General features: G+C 48.1%; 1 protein-coding gene across 3 annotated transcripts in view; it reads left to right on the top strand.

Moving 5' to 3' along the window:
• Nrp2 (neuropilin 2) overlaps positions 1-21,368 on the top strand; it is a 119,151-nt gene that overhangs the window by 10,014 nt on the left and 87,769 nt on the right. For all 3 annotated transcript variants that reach the window (XM_015993914.3, XM_006975011.4, XM_006975012.4), the window contains exon 2: positions 6,592-6,769. In XM_015993914.3, coding sequence (XP_015849400.2) covers positions 6,592-6,769 — 178 coding nt within the window. The remainder of the gene's footprint in view (positions 1-6,591; positions 6,770-21,368) is intronic.

Genomic DNA, 21,368 nt, shown 5'->3' with positions numbered 1-21,368 from the left:
CTACTTCCAGCCCCCCCCCCCCCCCCCGCCCCCCGCCCCCCCCCCTCCGTCTTCCAGTTGTGGCCTAGGCGAGCTGGAGATGTGGAAGAGGAGGGCTTGTTTCATTTCCTCCTGACTTTCTTGCTCATGTGCTGACTTCCTCTCCTGCTTCCCGTTCCTCGTCTTCCCTCCCATCCCAGATGGTTCTTTTATTCAGATTTTGAACTTTATCATGGCGAACGTTCACGGGGGTTCTCATTTGCCGTACCTCCAGGAGTCAATTGCTCACTGCCACCCAGCCTCATAAATGGAGGAGATTGCACCCCCTCCTCGTCGCCTGAGGAAGTGGTCAAACGGCCGCATTCCTGGGCTGATGGATTGGCTCATTTCTCCCCAGCTCAAGCCAAGATATGGATTTTATGAGACTGCCTTGTGACAGGCTGAAGTCACTTTGAATAAAACAAAATCTAGCCTCAGCTCGAAGAAATAACTCTTCAAGGAAGCTTAGCCTGAGTTAGTGAGCAAAATTTGGCTAAAACCCCAACCCAAGCAAAGGACTTAGATGGTCTGGGTGAGGGATTTGATGACGCTACTCTTGGTCTTTCTCCATGCATCCCTGTTGTTGACATGCTCACACAAGGAGCTGTGTATCCATACCATTTATAAACAAGCAGCCCAAGAGCCAGTTCAGAAGCTCACATCGATACAGCTAACGTGATTAAAAGAGACATTCAGACTCTCCATAATGCAAGACGGGCATGCTCAAGTGGAGACCCTAGCTAGCATTTGGTTTCCGCCTTCCCAAATAAACAAACCAAAGGGTGGCGACACCTTATTGTCTTGGGAAGAAGAGAACCCTTTGAATTTGAGGTCACTGGTCAGGTGATAGGAACTCTCCCCCACCTCATGGTATGGGCTTTGAATTCTAGAACTGGAAATAGTCTTTCAGAGGAGAGGGAAAGTCTCAGCATGGTGGACTCACTTGCCCAAGGCCATACAGCTTGCCAGTGGTGTGACTAGATTTGATTATGAGGCTCTTTTATCCCCACCCAGTGCTATTCCAGTTAACCGTCCAGAAACAGCCAGTGATGGGAGAAGGTGGCAACCTCCCATTTTTAAGTAGGGGAAGAGGAGCATCTTCTTTGCCTTGCTATGAATAATGGAAGTAATAATAGATGGAAGTAATGTTGGATTAAGAGCAGGATGGGATTATGTTGTGAGCAAAGACTAAGTTGTAAAAGGTTCCCAAGGGAAGTGATGCAGTACACAGTGACCCTCAAGCATCCAGTAGCCCCTCCATGCCCATGGGGAAAGGTTCTGCACTCCCAGCAGATGCTTGAAACCATGGATAGTGCCCAACGCACTATACATGCTTTCCTATGCATATGTACCTGTGACAGTGTTTAATTTATAAATGAAGCACACTAAAAGATTAATAATAGCTAATAATAAAATATAACAATTACAATAGTATACCGTAATAAAAAGGTATGTGAATATAGCCTATCTATCATCTATCTGTCATCTGTCTACTGTTGTGAATGTGCTCTTTCTTCTATCAATGATTCTGTGTGTTATCATGTAGTGAAGTCAATAACTAAGAAGGACTTAACAACTATGTTGGGCTACTATTGACCTAACTATGTGCCAGAAGAAGGGTCATCAAGGTATGGCAATGTCTTTGACCACAAATAACTGAAACCGTGGAAGGGGGAACCACAGAGGAGTGGGGGATGCCCACATGAGAAGTAAATGTCTCTAATCTACCCTCTTGTCTCTGTGGCATGGTAGAGTCACAGAGATCCAAGCTCAGTGGGTTTCACACAGATCCAGGAGGTCCCGGAGAATCCCATGAGAAGTGAGGGGAGAACCTAGAAGCCAAAGTGACTTTCTCAGTTTCCTGGTTCCTTTCCTGGGAGCATCCAAGGAGACTTTCTCTTTTGCCTCCATTGTACTTGGAATTCTGGGTAGAGTTTTCATCCAAGGGGAAAGAGTACTTCTTAAAAAAAATAGCATAACTGTCAGGCGGTGGTGGTGCACACCTTAAATCCCAGCACTCAGGAGGCAGAGCCAGGTGGATCTCTGTGAGTTCGAGGCCAGCCTGGGCTATGGAGCGAGATCCAGGACAGACACCAAAACTACACAGAGAAACCCTGTCTAAAAAAAAAAAAAAAGAAAAAGAAAAAGAAAAAAAAAAAAAAAGACAACTCCTACCTACTATAGTCCACATTGGATTAAATATATAAAGGTGACACCCAGGGAGGCCCCACTCAAGTAAGAAGTAAGCTTCTCCCCTCTTTTTACCAATGTCAAGCGCTCACCACCACCGCTCAATAACCACACACACACACACACACACACACACACACACACACACACACACACACACACCTTTGACTGTTACCTCACTACTCCCAGAGTCAGCCAACTACCGAGTGCCCCTGTTCATGCTCTCTTTCCAGTCTGCTAACCTCAGGGTCTATATGGTCTCCACCTGGGGTCACAGGACTCTGCTGCTGAAGCAAGCCGTCAGAATTCTGATTATTCAGAAGAGCTCAGCACAGGGGGCTGGAGAGATGGCTGGAGAAGAGGATTTTCTGTTCTTACGGAGAGGACTCAGGTTCAGTTCCCAGTACCCTGTACATGGTCACTTACAACCATCTTTAACTCCAGGACAGTTCCAGGAGATCAGGTGCCCTCTTCTAGCCTCCAAGGACCCCAGGCATGTATGTGGTGCACATACATACATATAGGCAAAGCTCTCATGCATATAACACATACAAAATAAATAAATCTTTAAAAAAAAAGGCAAAATCCTCACCAAAGTCTGCCCTGAGTTTTTATCATCAAATTCAGGCAATACCATTAGGAGCTCTGTCTTAATTCAGGCTCTCTAGGAGGGCCTAAGTGAAGGAGTAGGAAATTCTTTAATCTTCAGTGGGGTGTGGGGGCAGTATCAGGAAACCCATAGGCAGATTAGATGGTGCTCAACTAGGTGATATGAGCAGAGATGTAGAAATTTAGGGGGGGGAAATTGGCATTTTACTTTTCAAATAAAAGCACTTAAGTATTCACGAAGAGGGAAAAATCTAAACTCTGAGACTGTAAGAGTTAGCTTTCTCTTCCCTAGAAGTTATGTGTGTGAAGGTGTCTCACCAGGTCCTCTCTCCCACTGACCCCTGACCTGCCCAGCTCACCCCTCAGGCTTCCCTCCCAAACGTGTCTGCTCCTTCTCTGTGGGAAATAGATTGGCCCCAGGTGAAAGGTGTGCACTGAATAGTTACAAAATGAACTCCCTCGTCAGCTCACCAAACAGGCTCAGTGGCTCCCGCCTTAGCAGGGTCTGGTTCCCTCCTGGTGTGAGACTGGCCTTAAGGGCTTTGCCCTTGAGTTCAACTTTCTCTCCACTTGGTTCGACGGCTCTGAAACCAGACAGAAAGCGTTTATGAAGTTCTTTGGGAGCACAATAAAGGCCCACAAAGTAAAGGATGATCTAGCGCTTCACAAGAAATTCTAGCTAATTCTTATTGGGGCAAGCTTGTACTTAAGACATGCAAGCCCCTCCCCCCCACACACACACAATCTAGAAATGAAAAGATCAATTATCAAGAAGAGATGGAGAAGGATTTACTGTGTTTTCTTTACAGTTTTTACTGCTGTCTTTCAAGAATTCAGTTCTCTCCAAGAAAAATAAGACAGAAATTCTAGTATTTATCTTTGTGGATATATGTCTGTGCAAATGATGTGTGATATTTTATGAGAGGGTGCAAACGTGTGTACAGGACTGAAGTGTGAATTACTGATACGTGTATGTAATTGATGGGAGCTCGGGATCTGTGTGTGTGTGCTTCTGAGTGTGAATGCAGCCCGAGCAAGAATGCCCATTTATAAATGTATGGGTATTGAAAGGGTTAACAACACACAACTGAGGCAGATGTTAATGAGTCCACAGATATTTCATTAAGTGTCTTGATTTTCTTCTGATAAAGAATTGATGGGGGGCGGGCGGGGAGACAGGGGAAAGCAGGAGGGTTTTCCTTTTCCTTTCAGTTAATAAATTTCAACAGCAGGAGTGCAGACTGTTGACTACAGAGCAGGGTAGAGTTAAGCAACAGTTCTGTTGTGGGGCAGTAACTAGGCTGAGTGCGGATAAGAAATGAAACCTTTCTGGAAGGAAGTTTTGTTCCCGACTCCATTGCTGGTCTGTGTGCGTGGTCTAAAGGCAGAAGGCCTGGGGTTCCGGGAGTCGAGGGGAGAACGTCCTTTAAGAGGAACTGGAGCCTGGGCGTTGGTGGCGCACGCCTTGAATCCCAGCACTCGGGAGGCAGAGCCAAGCGGATCTCTGTGAGTTCGAGGCCAGCCTGGTCTACAGAACGAGATCCAGGACAGGCACCAAAACTACACAGAGAAACGCTATCTCGAAAAATCAAAAATAAAATAAAATAAAATGATTAATTGGAGAGAAGCAGGGCGCGGGGGTGGGGGGGGTTGCTTACATGATGGGAAACCATAAGGTTACTAAACAGGAGCTCTGCTCAAGTTTCCCTGTGTTCTCAAGTCCCCCCTTGGAACTTCAAGGGAACACAGGAGAAAGTTCCAAGGCACATTTGGGGGTGAGGGTGAGGCCGGGCAGTTTTCTTGGAAATAAATACATACATACATACATACATGCATGCATACATAAATGAATAAATAAATAAGTAAGTAAATATGTAAGTAAGTACGTAAATAAATAAATAAATAAATAAATAAATAAATAAATAAATAAATAAATAAAACCACCACCCCAAAAAAACGTGGCAGGGCCTGGCCCAGTAGCTCATTCTTTCCTCTGCTCCTTTGGCAAAAGAGCAAGTGAGCTAAGTGCCCGCTCTAAGTACCCTCGTCGGAGGGCTTCTACCCGCCCCTTTCACCTAATGAAGCCATAACTGATAGGCCACCATGTGACCAGCTGGAAGACACTGGTGCCCACGTTGGGGGAGCGCTTTGGGGCCTGTCTGCAAAGCCCTCAGGCGTGGGCTGCAGAGGCAGGGGAGGGGAGGTGGAAGCACCTGGGTGGGAGGGGTGGACCCATTGTCCTCCGGGCCTGGGGAGGATGCAGGGTCATTAGGTAGAGGATGGTACTGTAGCTGTTAGCCTCGAGGAAACGGGCTCACTTTTGTTTTCTACCCAGTAGGAAATGGACCTGAATCCATTAGATTCTGGGCAGTTCAACCCGGCACAGTGTGAGCCCTTGGAAGCTAGATGCCGGAAAAAGGCTACTCGTGTGGATTTGTGTCCCACCACCATTGTGCAGCGTGCCTATCATTTATGCATTTAAAGCCTGTCAGGCTGGCAGTCGGCAGCAGAGGGCTGGGAGACAGTAATGCCAACAGACACAGGGTCGTCTGCTAAAGTGCACCTGTAGAGTTAAAAATGCATGACCCATTCCCTCTTTGAGGGAACACAGGAGAAAGACCCCCGTCCTGGAGGGTGTCTGCTGAGCTGTAATACATAATTCACGGGCCCATGCTGGTCCATGCAGATGGCGGTATTAAATCGTGATTGATGCTCAGAGACACACAACGCTCAGGAACGGCTCCAAGAGGTTTCGGAATACTTCTGTGTCTCCTGTGCCCCTCTGCTCTAACTGGGGTATTAAGCAAACCCCACTATTTCCTAAGAACCCCTGCTAAGGATGCCAGACGGTCCCTCCTGGATAGATGAGAATCTTGAAATGTCATCACCTACCATTTCAGCCTTTGAAAGTGGCCCCGTCCCTCCTGTTTACCTCCAGGAGAGGCGTGGGACGTGGAGGAGGGGGGAGCCCTCTCTTCCCCTGCCTCTCCCTTTCCAGAAGCACCAGCACACTCTGGTGGCCACGGAGCCAGAGGGACAGTGGGCAGAAAGCTAAGGCGTCTGGTCCACCCCACACAAAGCACCTTTGTGGAAAAGCTGAGATCGGAGCCAGGGATCCTCCAATACAGAGCCTTCCACTGGGTGTATAATGAAATAATAAATCAAATCTGTGGTGTGCGTGGAATTCAATGTTTGGGGGGGGGCAGTTCTTTTAAAAAAACAAGCTGAAATCACACTCTAGGGCCTGTTTTGGCCCAAAGCTGGAAGTGCCTCCTTACACCTCTTGTAATTGTTGCCAGGTTTGTGGGTTGGTACCACAAAACCACGATTGTCAGTTCCTGGAGCCCGGCTGCTGGCTCCCTGTGCTGGGCTAGGAGACACCCAATAAAATGAAGGATTTATGAGACAAAGATAGAGATGGGAGGCTTGAAGGAAGAGAGGAAGGTGGCCAAGAAAGGGAGACAGGAAAAGGCAGGGAGACTTCTTAAGAGTATGCTCTTATTTTCATAATCTCCAGCCTTCTTGTAACTGGAATATTTATGACCATCTTCTGGATTTTGTGTGTGTGTGTGTGTGTGTGTGTGTGTGTGTGTGTGGTTGGGTGGCTACGAGGAGCGAAGAGCTGAAATAATCTCTTCCACTGAATGAATAAATAGGTTAGTCTCCTGGACTGCCATAAAAGGTCTGTAAAATAGTCACTGGGAGGGAGGGAAGGCCGAGGGAGGCTGCTGGAGCATCTCTCAAGTCCTTTGGTGCCGTTTCCCTCTCTTCCAGACCCACCCTGTGGAGGTCGGCTGAATTCCAAGGATGCTGGCTACATCACCTCCCCGGGTTACCCCCAGGACTACCCCTCTCACCAGAACTGTGAGTGGGTCGTGTACGCACCGGAACCCAACCAGAAGATCGTCCTCAACTTCAACCCTCACTTTGAAATCGAGAAACATGACTGCAAGTAAGCACAGCCCTGTGGATGGGGACACACACATCTGGCCACTGTCCTTCTATTTTGTCCACGAAGGGCAGTAGTGGGTCCCAGCCACAGAGGGACACATAAAGATGGCATTCCCTTTTAGGAGAGGGAGGGTGGAGTTGATTCTGTGGTATTATGAAGAACTTTCTGGAATAAGGCAGAGAAAACAGCAATGCCCTGTCTGCAAAAGTTGGCAGTGGGGAGAATTTCCATGGGGGCAGGAAGTGGGCTACAAAACCCCACTTATTGGCTCTATGATTTACCTTCCCTTGGAGAGCACCCCCATTTCAACTGCTGCCTTATCCAGGAGCCCCACCAGATTCCCAAATAAAATAGTAGCTGGATCCTCAAATATATCCAGCACTGGGGATTGGCTTATTGCTTTCTGAGGGAGGGCTGCTCATTGCTTTAAAAGAGCAAGAAGTACTGGGTTGACGAAGACAGATTTAAGACGCCAATTGATTCTTGATGTCTGTGCTGCCCAGGTTACTATCAAAGATGCAGGTATGGATTTGCTGTACAAACACAGTTCTAATTGCCCTACGAATAATTAAGCCACTCAGTTCTCACCATGGCCCTGGGAAGTCACTGCCATCATGACCTCCATTTTAACACGAGAGCACCAAGGCACAGAGAAGTTACGTCAGTCCCTCAAGGTGACTCAGCTGACCCTGCCACAGGACATCAGTTTAGTCACCTTGGAAATGTGGACAGCTAGACAACTGCTGTTGAGATGCCGTGCTTGGGCGGGTGGGGAAGCAGAATGAGTAGTCGTGTGGAGAATAGAGATGGCTGAGTGGGTTATGAAAGGTGTTTCCTTGCGAATCAAAAGCGAAAGTGTCCAGTTCACAAAAGAATGTGCCAAGGGCAGTTTTGGTCTTTAACCGTAAGCTCTGGTAAGCGTTCAGTATTCACATGATGAACAAGCATTCTGAGCGTGACTGTAACCAAGGAACTGTGGGTCCTGAATAATGAATAAGGGGACAGCTTGTGGGACAGGTATAAGAGAGCAGGCGATACTCCTGGCTTCCATCGCAGATGGGCTTCGGTCCAGGCCAGCACTTCCTCCGAAGGAAACAAGAGCTGTCTGTAACTAGGGCTAAACTCTGAGGCCTGGGCAACCATGGTCATTATAATCCTCCCAGGACCACTTTGCACCTACAGAATGGTTTCCTTCTAACAGGAGGTAGCCTGTGTTGAAAATCAGAGTTTCCCGGATGGATGCCCCTCATGACCAAGAGTCACAGGATGGGGTTTCTAATTCCAGGGCCAGTCTTGGCTGCCTGGATGACGTAGCAGATCAGTTCCCTTTTATCTGTGCTACACAGACAAGCTAGACGCATTGACTCAGCGTCCGTGGGCTTCCACTTCCCCAACAGTGAACTTTACAAAGAATTTGGGTTAGAACGGTTTCTGTAAAAGGTATCTCGGGTCCCGGAGCCTTTGGCTAGGCTTCAGAAGGGTTGGCGTCAACTGAAGTATAATGTACAGGGTGCTTGAGAGTGAGCTCAGAGAAATTTGACTAAGCACCTCTCTGGATGGAGGGCCAAATTCGGTTCTGCTGATACCAGCAAAATCTCTAGGGGAAATTGCTAAGAGGCCATTTCATGGATATTCACGATGACAGAGGGAAAGGGCCCAGCTCTTTAGAAGGTTGGATCCAGATGGCAATGAGCAAAGTTCCAAATATATTGGGAAGACGAAAGGGAAGTGCACTCCAGCCCCAGGACCCATCCCCCAGGGTAGAGAGAGCCTGGTGTGGAGCACTGGTCAGCAGAAGGGACACAAACCTCACCCTTGCTGGAGTCTGAAGGGAGGAAGCAGGCGAGTTCCAGGCTCTCTCCCAGCGTCTCAGCCTTCCTAAGCAGCTTCCTGTTTTCCTCTACACTCCCCATCCATGCTGCTGGCTTCAACCTAAAAGGTCGAAGAGGTCAGAAAAAAATCTTTCTGGAATCTATTTCCCCGCTCCCCCCCTCTCCCTCCCCACCCCACCCCCACCCCGCCATGCCAAACTGTCAGCAGGGCTCCTTTAAGGTTAAACGTCATCCACCTATCCTTCTCTGGGTCCCCCACTCCCCATTCTCTGTCTCTCTCATTAATTTTTATATTTAGAAGGCCGTATCTGGTCTCTCAGCCTCGCGCTCATGATCATTTGCATGTGGAATAAGGGGCTTGCCTCTCCCCATGCCTCACTTTACTTTCTTGGGAAAGGAACATTTCATCTCATTAAATCCTGGAAATGTTGTCTTGTTCTTAACACTCTTTACAACTCCTTCTCTTCCACGCTGCATTTTTTTTTCCTCCAAAGAGTTCCTGGGTTTGTAAAGCATTTGCTATCAAAGGAAATCAGCCTCCTCTCTCTTTGCATCTTGGGGACATGTTCAATTGTCTACCTCAAAGCTTCCGTGGTGCCTGCCTCTCCCAACAGAAAACTGCCTCAGCTGCCCTTCTGTGGGTGGGCAACAGCTCTTAGCAGGAAGGAGAAGTGAGGAGAAAAAGCTGCCCACGTTTTTCTCTTCTGCTTTCTGTACGTGGAATTACCTAGAAAAATTGCCCTTTGACCTAAGACCAGGGCCCTGGCAGGAAGGATTATTCTGGTGTGTGGCACCTCACCCTTTGTCTTTCTATTCCTTAAAATCTCCACACACACACACACACACACACACACACACACACACACACACACCAAGATCAAGGCTGTTCCTGAGCAAACCCCAGACGGACCTTTTCCTGACCATTGCTTGTTCATTTTGTTCCATTGAAGTTTGCTGTCTGCTCGGAAAATTTCACTCACAAGAGTCAGCCGTTCTGTGCCAGTGCAACCCAAAGCCACCCTCTGTTAGCTTTTCCTGCCTCCTCCCTCAGGCTATCCACAGGGAGCCAAACCCTAAGCACACTGTCCTGGGGACCCACTAGCTACTACAGGCAGAAGCAAAGGCCGCTGTGGTACTGCCAGCTGCCTGTGCCCAGGGACAAAAAGACAGGACTCAGGGCTGTCTGGGCAAACAGAGAGAATCCAATTCATCCCCCCTGGGAGCAGAAGATACCAGGAGGCTGCTGCCTCGGCAGACAGAGAGGCCATTCGCTTGAGTCATCAGCCAGAGGGTTCGATGTTATGGTTTTAGAAACACACACGAGGCTGAGTATTTTTCCATTTCTAAAGTTTGAACTGTGTATTTTTTTAAAACACTTACCAACATGCCATCCTACACAACTTATTCATCAGTCTTCAAGCAGGACACACACACACACACACACACACACACACACACACACACACACACACACACTAGTGTAGAGGCCCAACCAGGGGTAACTAAAATCAAGAGCTAGTTCCTTGAAAGAACAAGAGCTTACCAACTAGGTATCTTGAAAATATTTTTAGGAAGTTCAAAAGCCACTAGGAAGCCATGAAAGTACATTTCTTAGGCCAACGACCTCACACGCAAGTCTACATAGATTCAGAGCAAAATACCTCATATATGTCAAAATTGAAGAACGGTGTTTTCCTGGGTGGAGTTCCTTAGTGAAAAAGTCCTAGAGCGTTTTAAATCACATGCCACACTTCCCTATTTTCTTAAACAAAGTCAACAGTTAAGGAGAGTCATTTTTCGTTCTTGATGATTCAAGACAGTAATCCACTTCTTCCTGAGCGATGGAGGCCAAGTAATGTCCTCTTTGGAACGGGCTTAACTTGATGAAATGTGCGCTTGGGTGCAGTACCGGCAGAGGTCAGGAGAGGGCGCAAGATCCCGTTGTGAACTACCTGATGTTGGTGCTGTGAACGGAACTCTTGTCCTCTTCCAAGAGCAGTATGCACTCTCAAGCACCGAGCCTCCTCTTCAGTCCACATTTGAGTTTTTGCTGAGCTTTTAAACGTCTAAGCCATCAGTTTACCCCTTCCTCAAAACCATGATGGCAACTGCTTTGTTGTGCCCATTTATGTCATTACAATAAGTTAGCAAGCATGTTAAATGCCTGCCTCTGCAGGGTGTCATGGGAAACTTGAGACTATTTTCTCCTGGTATTCTTTCATAAATTTTTATTTATTTACTTATTTATATTTTCTGTATAAGTGCTCCGCATATGTACCTGCAGGCCAGAAGAGGGCGCCAGATCTCATTACAGATGGTTGTGAGCCACCATGTGGTTGCTGGGAACTGAACTCAGGACGTCTGGAAGAACAGCCAGTGCTCTTAACCACTGAGCCATCTCTCCAGCCCCTTCTCCGGGTATTCTTGCTATCGATTCTTGTTATGAGGAGGCTTCCTCCTACAGCCTCCTTCTTCTGACTTCTTTTGAATTTTATTTTATTTTTTTATTTTATTTTGTATGTGTATCACTTTGGCTGTAGAAAGTCTTCTCTGCCTATGCTAAAGATTAGGACCTGGGGTTCAAAATTTCAACCTTAAGCCAGTGCAAATTCAAAGCCAACAATTTTTATTTGCTTCATTCAGCCAAGGTCACAGCAGAGTAAAGACTTCCTGAAGACTGACCCCCCCCACATACACTCTGAGCATGACACAGCACCCATAGTTCTCAGTATTGGTTTAGATTATGGTTCCTTCTGCTCCCCGCCCCCCCCCCCGGCCCAGTCCACTACAATATGGAAATGGGAATTGGGCCCCTAGCCAAGTATTCTAGCTAAACAAGATACTCTTGTGTTTACTCAACTGCAGAGGGGTCCTTTAAGTCTGAGAAGATGTGTCTGTCCCTCTCACAGTAGGTGACCATATTTTAAAACAAGCAGCAGATTCCTGGATTGATAAATTAATGCTGATGTTAAACAGAGAAAAGATACCAGACCTCAATAATCTGGTCACCACCACCACCACCACCCTGCTCCCCACCGAACAATTAGTGTTTCCCTGTGCCCGGTAAACATCCAACATTTCCAGCAGCCGAACACAGCCTTCCATCTGTATGAGGACTCCTGGGCTCCCGCTGCATACACTGTCCTCCATCCCCTGACCACTCTGCCCGGGGGCTCCTTGCTCTGTCTACAGTGCCTTTTATTAGCCCCTGCTCCAAGCCACCTTGACTTGACGGTCTCTCCCTACGTAGTCACTTCGCGTTCGGAGTGGGTAAACGCTCCCGTGGCACAGACCACCCACTCCATCTCTGAAATGCCGCACCCAGCCCCGGAGGGCCCTGCGGAGGTGTGTGCCAAAGCTTGTTTTATTGATGCTTTGCCATTGATTGCGCCAGGGCATAGGTAGGTGTGATATGAACTGTGTCGGAGGGCAGGCAGGTCTGTTTTTTCCCTGTTCTTCCATCAGAGATTACAAAGCAGTGACATAAAGATGATTTTAAAAAAATCTAGGCTATAAATGTCACTGGCCATTCAAACTTAGGTCTGTCAACCACAAAACGACCACGGGCCATTCACTCTGTGCCCAGGTAGTGCCTATCAAGCACCTACTTAGTGCCGAGCTTGAGGGCCAGTTTTGGAAATACAGAGGTTGGTATACCATACCTTTGACCTGGTAGACCTTGGGGTTCCGGAGTAGGAGGTGGTGAGGTCAAGCTGCCCCAGCTGGCATAGTACTTCTGAGCCTGGCAGTAGATTGTCTCTGTCTCAATGAATAGTGACAGGAAGGCATGTGACGTGGCCACCCCTCTTTCCTGCTTGCAGATAAAAAAAACATGGCCTCACAGAGCTCAAGCAAGTGGCCTTAGGTCCTGCCCTCTGAAGGGGCTGGGAAGGGATTTGAACCCTACTTTTCAGTCTGCATTCTTTGCTCTTAACGCTGCCTGCCTTCCCCTCTCCCACACTGCATGCTATGACTGTGACGTGATGGGAGCCATAGTACCCAGATCCAGCCTAGGCTAGAAAATCCAGGGAGGCTCCCTGGAAGAGGTGTTTCTTATACTGACCCTAGAGAAGTCAGCCAGGCAAAGGGGGCTGTGCATGGCTAACGGTCTAGGCAGAGGGTGGCACACTGAACAGCCTGAAGAGAGTGGGCTGTGGGTAGCTCTTGGGAAGCACAGTCATAAAGATGGTCGACCTCCATTTCCTTCCCTACCCAGTTAGGGGAGAAGCAAAAGAAGGTTGCCCTTGTGACTTGTTGATATAAACCCTCTTCCTGGCCAAAGGTGCCTGATGATGTTACTTAACTCTATTTCCTGGCCTGGCAACTTCCACCAGCTCCTTAGGAGAGGGATCCAGGGCAGGAAGCAGGAAAGGGTGAGATTATGGAGCCTCTGGAGGCCCCGCCCTCCCACTGTTGTAGTGTCTGTTCCCTGTATCCAGATGTCCTGAGTGTAGCGCCCGAGAGTGTGGTCCGCTCTGGGGAAGTCCAGGTAACAAGCTGGATTAAGTCCTCATCCACTTATTCCCACACAGACACTGGACCCCTTCTCTTTCCAGGAGAAACCGAAATTACCCCGTTGGAGGTGTGGCTTCAGCTGGGGTCGCCTGAAGTCAAAACAGGGCCAGTCTGTGTGGTGCAGGAGGCTGCCATGTGCTGCTGGCTCGGGAGGGACCCTGGGGTTGATTACTCATGACACTGTGACAGATTTACTGCCCTGCCCACCGCAGAAATATCCCCATTCTCTGAGGATCCAGTGAGCATTAGTATTTTTCTATATTGCAACAACCTTCCTAATGACAGAAACAGACCCACCTCTGGGAGCGCGTGGCGCAAGAATGGGACCAGCTCCTTGAGCCAGAGCCCAGCTACCAGCTGACCCGTCTGTCCTCCGCAACCTTGACCAAGGACTCCCTCTGCCCGGCCACTTCAGCTCACCCAAGAAGTGGGAAACAACACCCCACGGATTTTTTTCTCCTCCTCTGACCAAGGCTAAAGAGCAGTTGGGACCACAGTTATTTTTGGCTGCTTGTTTTTAAACATGCGATGTTGCAATCCCAACTCTCTCCATGCAAGCCATCTTCACCGTGGCTGTCTTTCCTAACAATGCGCTTTATCTTCTGATTGAGAAAATCACTTGAGATTTTATCATGCGCGATCCCCCTTGCTCTGCCTCTCTCAACCCTGGCACCTTCTCGAAACCTGGGATCCCAGAGGACCAGCACCTCACCCCATGTAACTCCATGTAATTCTCCCATCTAATTACACTGGCAGGCTGTCTTAAGAAATTCAGAGGGACAGGGAGACAGATAGACGAGTGGAGGGGATAAAGCAGAGAAAGGGAGATAACGTGTCAAGACATTTGACTTCTCTACAGGGGGATTTGTGTTTCCCTGCAATCATGAGTCCCGTAGGAAAAAAAAATGCACTCTTTTCGTTTGCTTTAGGAATCGAGACCTTGATGGGAGACACTCAAGAGATAACTTAATTCCATTTTTCTATTCCTGCCTAGATAAATCATCACACACTCACAGCCCTTGTCTTGTCTTTTAGAGAAAATTAATAATAATAATAATAATAATAATAATAATAATAATAATAATAATAAAAACCCTCCATAATCACCCTACATTATGAGACCTTTTGGCTCACAACCCATCCCAGTTGATTGCAGAATAGATGGCTGTGTTCAATTTACATAACCAAAATTTTTTTTCCTAGAGGGAAATTCCATGAAAAAAAAAGTTGGCTGGGTCAAAATTAAATTTTAAGAAACTAAGAAAGAGGAGAAAGAAATAGACCCAGGTTTGGCTTAGGTTTGAGAGGACCCCATGATAACAGAAAAGCACACCATTTCTTAATGCCCTTCTCTTGCATGCCTTTATAGAGAGACATCTTGGTAGTTGTATGAGTTTTTCAGCTCCGTATGTTAGAGGTCCAGATGTATGTTTGTGGGGGAGATTATTAATTAGATAATGGCAAACATTCATGGCTGCCTCAAAGGCATCAGACATTATCTACGTTTACCTCCCATAGCAAGCTGTAGGCCCAGGACTAGCATCATTCCCACTGATCAGAAGGAAATACTGAGGCCTAGGGAGAACACACCTGTACTGCAGGAGGGCTGGATTGGAAGCCAGGTGGCCCCATTCTGCCTCTGTTTGCCTGGGTCACTGTCTGTCCAGCACTGGGAATGCTGGCCTGACTCCTGTAGACAACCCCGCAAGCCTTTCCTTTCCGCTTTCCATTGCCTTGCTCAGCCTCTCCCTGCCACTTGGTCACTTGTGGATGCTGCAAGGCAGTCAGGAAAAGAGAGGCCTTTCTAGGTCTTCAAGGACAAGCTGGCAGCCTGATCAGTCAATAGTCTCCATCTGCCTCCTCCCCTGGGCTCCTACACACACCCCATACAGACTCCCCACACAACTATATGCACACACATCATACCCACACCACACACAGATATATACACCATATACACACCATAAACACATGCACATACCATACACACACACACACACACACACTATGCACACACGCACGTACACACACCACACATACACACACCACACACCGGCACACACACCATACCCATACCCACACCACACACACACATACAAACACCATGCATAACACACACACCATACACACCCCACACATAGGCACACACATGCACAAACACACATGCTCACCACCCTCTTTGGGTCCCCCACCACCACCACCACCACCTTTTCTCTCCATCTGGAATCCGAAGATGTGAAGGCCAGTAATGGAGTGTCAGCGGAAGTAATTGATTCCTCACACACAGAGAATGCTCCTGCCTTTCGTGTCAATGGAGCTGAACCAGACTCTGGGCGGGTGAGCGAGACATGTAAACAGTTCATGGCTGAGCTGTCAGGGCTGAGCCAGACATAGTGGAGAGTGAGTGAGAAGGAGAACCGTGGAACAAATAATTGTTTTATTGGAAAAGAAAGCAGTAAATAATATCTCAGCCCAGGAACTGGCCGTTGGAGGGGGATGAAGTCAGCCCAGGAGCAGAAAGAAGCGTGGCACAGGTTTGAACAGAAGAGTTTCTCTTTGTCTCCAAGTGGGAGGTTTCCTTCCTGCCCCCCCCCATTCTCCCATTATCATCATTAAAATAATTACCGTAACAATTACAGTTGATGAGCCCTCGGGTTTATGGAACACCTTTCATCTGAAAGTTCAAAGTGATTTATCTGTGCGTCATCCTCTGAGAACTGTGGGAGGGTGGGAAAGCATTATATTATTATTATTATTATTATTATTATTATTATTATTATTTGGGGAGGTCTCCTCATGAAACTGAGGTCCTGCCAGATACATGGCAGGCACCTGGGTTCAATACTGGGGAATGGACGACTCTTACAACAGGTCTCTACTACTGTACCCTCTCTTCAGGCCTCTTATCCACACGTGGCTCTTTAGTTCATCCCCCGCACTAATGTCTCCCCATGCTCTGGGATTCCCATTGGTCACTACAATACGATGACCAGCCAGCCAGGAGACCCATACACAGAATAAACGGCCTGCTTATGGCTTCGGGATGATAAAAGTCCTTTAGGTCTGACCCATACTGTTTCTATCTAGCTTGGCGACTTCCTGCAACCCGCTTCTCTTGCAGAGGCTTGTGTACTTTCTAGACATGCTCCTCCGTGGTCCAGCGAGACTGTCTAACAACACCTCGTGTTCCTGGGTGCTACTCCCATGCCCGGCAAAGCCTGGATTTTAACCCCGAGGAGCATGTCTGCCATGCAGCAAGGCCAGGGCTGTGACACGCATCCGTGACCCCCAGACTGCCTTGGCTCTGAGTGCATCCCCAGTACTTCAGGATGCGCATCAGGGCACAGGGTCCAAGTGGCACTTTGAGAGGAGGAAGCAGTTCCAGCTGACTGGCCACCAAGGGCCACATTCAGAATCTCCACCCTAGCGTGGCAACAGCCCCTTCCTGCTTGGACACTAGTGTATGACTGTCATTTCCACACCCCGGTGCTTTCCAGTAGTCGTGACAATTCTCCGCCTAGAGCCAGGGGAGGGAGGCTCTGGGCTCTGCAACCTGAAGCGCCCAGAGAACAGGATCCAAAATCAGGCTGTCACCCCTGCCACCTGCTCCCAAACTGCCCCTGTCCTGGAATTCTTCGTTAGCGCATTTTTCAGACAAGTTTTATGTCTTCCAAGTTTTGTGGCAGAGCCTAGAGGGATATTAAAATGACCGGGAACCCATCCCCGGAAAAAAAAACGCGAACGAACTTTTGACACAGTGATTGGTTCCCTGGTGCCTGGCACGCTTGTTCCCAGCAGGCTTCCATTTTTTCGGACAGATGGGAGGTTATGATTTCTCTCCTACAATTGGCTCCACTGGGAGGCAGAGTTAGTGAGTTCCTTACCCAGAGGGAGCTGTTCTCTCAGCCAAGTGAAGGGATGCTGCCAGCACACCAGGGCCCCAGGATGACGTGCTCTGATTTACCCCCAAAGACGATCAGTTGCTTTATGGCCCCCAGTCCTAGGTCCCAAGAGGCAAAGAGGTATGAGCCCTGTGCCCATTGACGAGGTGAGGCAAACCAAGGCAGGACAGCATGATAGACCCAGGCTAGCATGAGACAGTTCAACAAGTCTTGGCTCTGCCGGGTACCACTTTCAACATCAGAGCATGAGCTGCTGCTGCTGCCTCTGAGGAAAAAAAAGAAAAGGATGTAAACCATGGGCTCTTCCTACCTACTCAGTACTCTGGCATCATTACAAAATGCTAGCAAGGGACTCTTGAAGTTGACACCAAAGGATGGGGTTTCTGTAGTCACAGAACAGACTCAAGGAAGCTCTGACAGTCTGCTGAACAGAGCCTACCCCAACCCTCCAGCTTCACCAGTTGCCTAAAAATCCCTTGCGTAAGCAAATGCGTTCCATCCAAGCAGCCCCCTGAGTGCTGGCTGGATCAGAAGTCCACCAGATCCATGGCCATGTGGCCTCAGGAATGCACCTTGCTGGGAAGCCAGGGCAGTGAGGGAAGCGGTGTGCGCCCATAGGGTCAGGGCAGGAGTGTTGGAGGCTTTGTTGTACGCCCTTCGTTTTCTGAAAGTTACCCGCAGCAAGACTTATCAGACACTGTGTCTGGAGCAGCCTGCTTCCTCACGTTGAGAGTGTTCTTGGCAGCCTGCAACCCGAGGAACAATGAGATCCCGCGGCCTCTACATCATCCCAGGGCTTCTGTGGAAAAACAAGCAGCAATTATAAATAGATGGTATTTTCAGTTTCCACTTTCTTGCCTTCAAGGTTTTTCAGAATAATTCCTCCAGTTTGTTTTGGGTTATTCTCTGCGCATATTTCCTTTGCTGGGTGGTCAGATTTCCTCCCTTCTAACGAGCGTGGTGACCCTGGCTGGGAGGGGACCACAAACGCAAAACTGCAAACATCAGAGATTTGTGGTTGGAAGAAATAAGGAAGAAAAAAATGCAACTGCAAACAGCTGCTGTGGAGAAGGCGCTGGGCCCTCATGCAAACACAAAAACAACCCTGGAGTGTTGGAACTGTTGATGTTTTAGAGGTACATGAATAATAAAGACGGTAATAGCAGCCGTAATGACATCTCCTCTATGAGGACTGACTGTATGTCAGCTGGTATAGTGAGCTAATTGTGTGCCTCAGCTCAATGGGCTAACAAGAGGATGAGTGTCTCACCGCAAAAGAGAGCTGGAGGCATGAATCAGTGGTAGTGCGGTGTCCCAGCATACAGGCCCTGGGTTCAACCCAGCACCATTTAAAGATGGTAGATAGAAAGATAGATAGATAGATAGATAGATAGATAGATAGATAGATAGATAGATAGATAGATAGATAGATGATAGATAGATAGATAGATAGGTAGGTAGGTAGGTAGGTAGGTAGGTAGGTAGGTAGGTAGACACACAGACAGATAGACAGACAGACAGACAGACAGAACTTTCTTGACTGGAGAGGTAGCCCGGTAGAATGTTTGCCCAGAACACACAAATCCCTGGGTTCACTTCCCAGTACTACATAAACTGGACATGGTGGGTGGCACACATCTGTACCCCCGACACCCTCACACCCCAAAACCCTCACCCACACTTAGGAGATAGAAGAGAGCAGATCAGGAGATCAAGGCCATTTTCAGTTAGTAGAGCCTTTAACCTGAGCTACATGAGGTCCTGTTTAAAAACAAACCAACCCCAGCAAATGGAAGATAAGTGGCTTTGAACCCATCCCTGGCAGCCTGGACCCAGAGCCCAGGCTCAGAACTTCAAGACAGAAATAAATCTCAAAAACTAAAGTACATGGATTTGTGCAAGAGGTAGATTTGTGGAAATCCAACCCCGAGGTTGGCAGTACTGGGACTGTTCATGGTATCTTCTCTTGTCTCCAGGATGGGGTGTGTGTGTGTGTGTGTGTGTGTGTGTGTGTGTGTGTGTGTGTGTGTGTGTGTACATGCATGCAACTCACCTCTCACTCACCCTTACCACCATGCCTTGTTAACACAGTGGCTGTAATAAAACTAACCTGTCTTCCAGGCATCTGGCTCTTTGCTGGACCTGAGTGGACTTTTCCAGTTCCTTCCCAGACCTGGGGCTGTTATTATTTCCACTGTATAGATGAATAGCTGAGACTGGGAGAGGGTAGGTGCCTTATCTTCAGTTCCACCAGGAGCTAATGCCATGGACTGACTGGCTGTCCACAAAGTTCACATGTTATGCTCCTTCCCAGAGTGCATCGCACCCTCTTGGACATGGACCTGTGTAATAGAAATTTCAGGTTGGTCTTGTCACAGACCCCTTCCCTAGAAAAATGTGCTTGCATGGGAAGAAAGAAAACTTCAGTGTATGACTGCAGGGGCTCCCCGGCCCCTTGAAACTCCTGCATGAACCATATTGGAGATCTGTGGACTTCAGAATATGTGGACTTGAAGCTCTTATAAATACACTGGATCCTATTTTCTCACTCGATGGGCCATATGTTCGCATTCGGGTGTACACACGCTTATAAAAATACTGCACTTACAGAAATTAATATGTTATCCCATCTGAACACTTGCAGGCTGCATTTCCACTGGGCAGATCTTGAAGCCATGCATTTCAAATCTGCTCACTGTTCCCAGTGGTGATCTGTCTATTAATTTTGGCACGTCCTGCGGGCTTTGTTTAATCAGGATAACTAAGTAAAAAGAGCAAGGTTCTGTGAAGTTGCTTCCTACTTCTGCCCATTTTCTAGAAACCTAAGAGTGGAAGGTTTCTCCCCACCCAGCCTCTCTCATGCCTCTGTGCTGTAGCAAGCTTGTATGTCCAGACCGAAGAAGAGGGAAAGAGGTGAGGTCTGTGTGCCGAGGGTTCAAATCTCACCTCTGACCTTTCCTCTTTGTGACCTTGGGCTGTCAACCTGAGTCTCCATTTTTGCTTCTTCATGCTGATAACCATGACCAGTCCAGCCTGCACGTGCTAAGTTAGGATTAAATGAAATCATATCTAAATGGGTGGGTCTGGCCACATAGTAATTACTCAATAAAACATGGTCACATTCCATCAATTTACTTATGAAACGAGTAGCAACCATGGAAGGTGGATTTCAAGGAAATGGAATGTACCTCTTTAAAAGCAGCTGATCTGACAGCAAGCCAGTTTCTCCGTAAAGGCTGGCCCCAAGAAGCAGGTGGCCTGGCTCTGGGCCTGTGTTGGCCGGAGACCTGGACATTGTGTGGACCCACCCCGCAGCCTCCGTGTGTCTCGGGCGGCTCCTTTGTTGGGAGTTTTTAGGAGCTGTAAGCAGCTGTGATGGCATTTCCTCCAATTTTCCCTGCAGGTTTTAATGTAAGGATTAATAAGACAGTGTTTGGAGCTGTCTTTGAGCTTCCTGGAAGAAAGGCACTCCGGGAGGTGGTAAATTCTCTGGCCTGGATAATCCACTCATGAAATATGGAACTTTGAAAGTGTGAGAAAAAATCTCCAATCACTCTGACAGCATTTTAATTATAGTTGATTTGTTTGCCGCTAATAGTGAAAATGCTGTCAGCAGGATTTGAGATGTTTCTTCTCCACAAAATGTTATATTTCGTGTCTTTGTGTCACGAAGCAACATTTAGGTTTTCGCATGCAACCAGAATAGCTCAGTGGATGTGTTGGGGTGCAAAGGCAGAAGACACACCCGGGACCGACCCGCCGCGCCCGTAGAAGGCATCATTCTGATACGCAGTACCAACCGCAGATGCCTTCTTCATGTAGTCCCTCAACACACAGGGATCCCTGTTTGTGCCACGGACCCAGAAATATCCCAGATCTACCTAATGAAGAGCCAAGTCTGGCCTCACCCTGATTCCTCCTCGCTAGTGCAAGAGACAGAGCTAAAGACATAGACAAGCATACAGGCTATACCTTTCCACAGGAGATAAGCAAAGGAAAGGTATGCCACCTGAGAAGAGAAGGGAGGGGCAGGCCTGAAGGATGAGAACTGGCCACAGACAGAGCTAATGAACATGGCAGACACAAGAAAGAAAAGGAGCAAGGGTCCGGGGGGCGGGGGGGGGGGGGGGTTGGGAACCCTTGTCTGCATCATAAACATCTGTGAGGCAAGCATCACGAAGGGAGGCGGTGCCCACCTGCCGAAGAGTCTGATTTCCCTGGATGCAGGCATCCCTATGTTTAGATCCAAATCTTGAGGTTGGGAGTGACATCCTTGTACCTTTGGTATACTCCCCTCCCCCACAGACATCTGTGCACCCAGAAAGGCAGACAAAACCCAGGCTAGACCTT

Source organism: Peromyscus maniculatus, chromosome 13, assembly GCF_049852395.1.
Source record: "Peromyscus maniculatus bairdii isolate BWxNUB_F1_BW_parent chromosome 13, HU_Pman_BW_mat_3.1, whole genome shotgun sequence".
Classification (NCBI taxonomy): Eukaryota; Metazoa; Chordata; class Mammalia; order Rodentia; family Cricetidae; genus Peromyscus; species Peromyscus maniculatus.
This window is presented reverse-complemented; position numbering and strand designations above follow the sequence as displayed.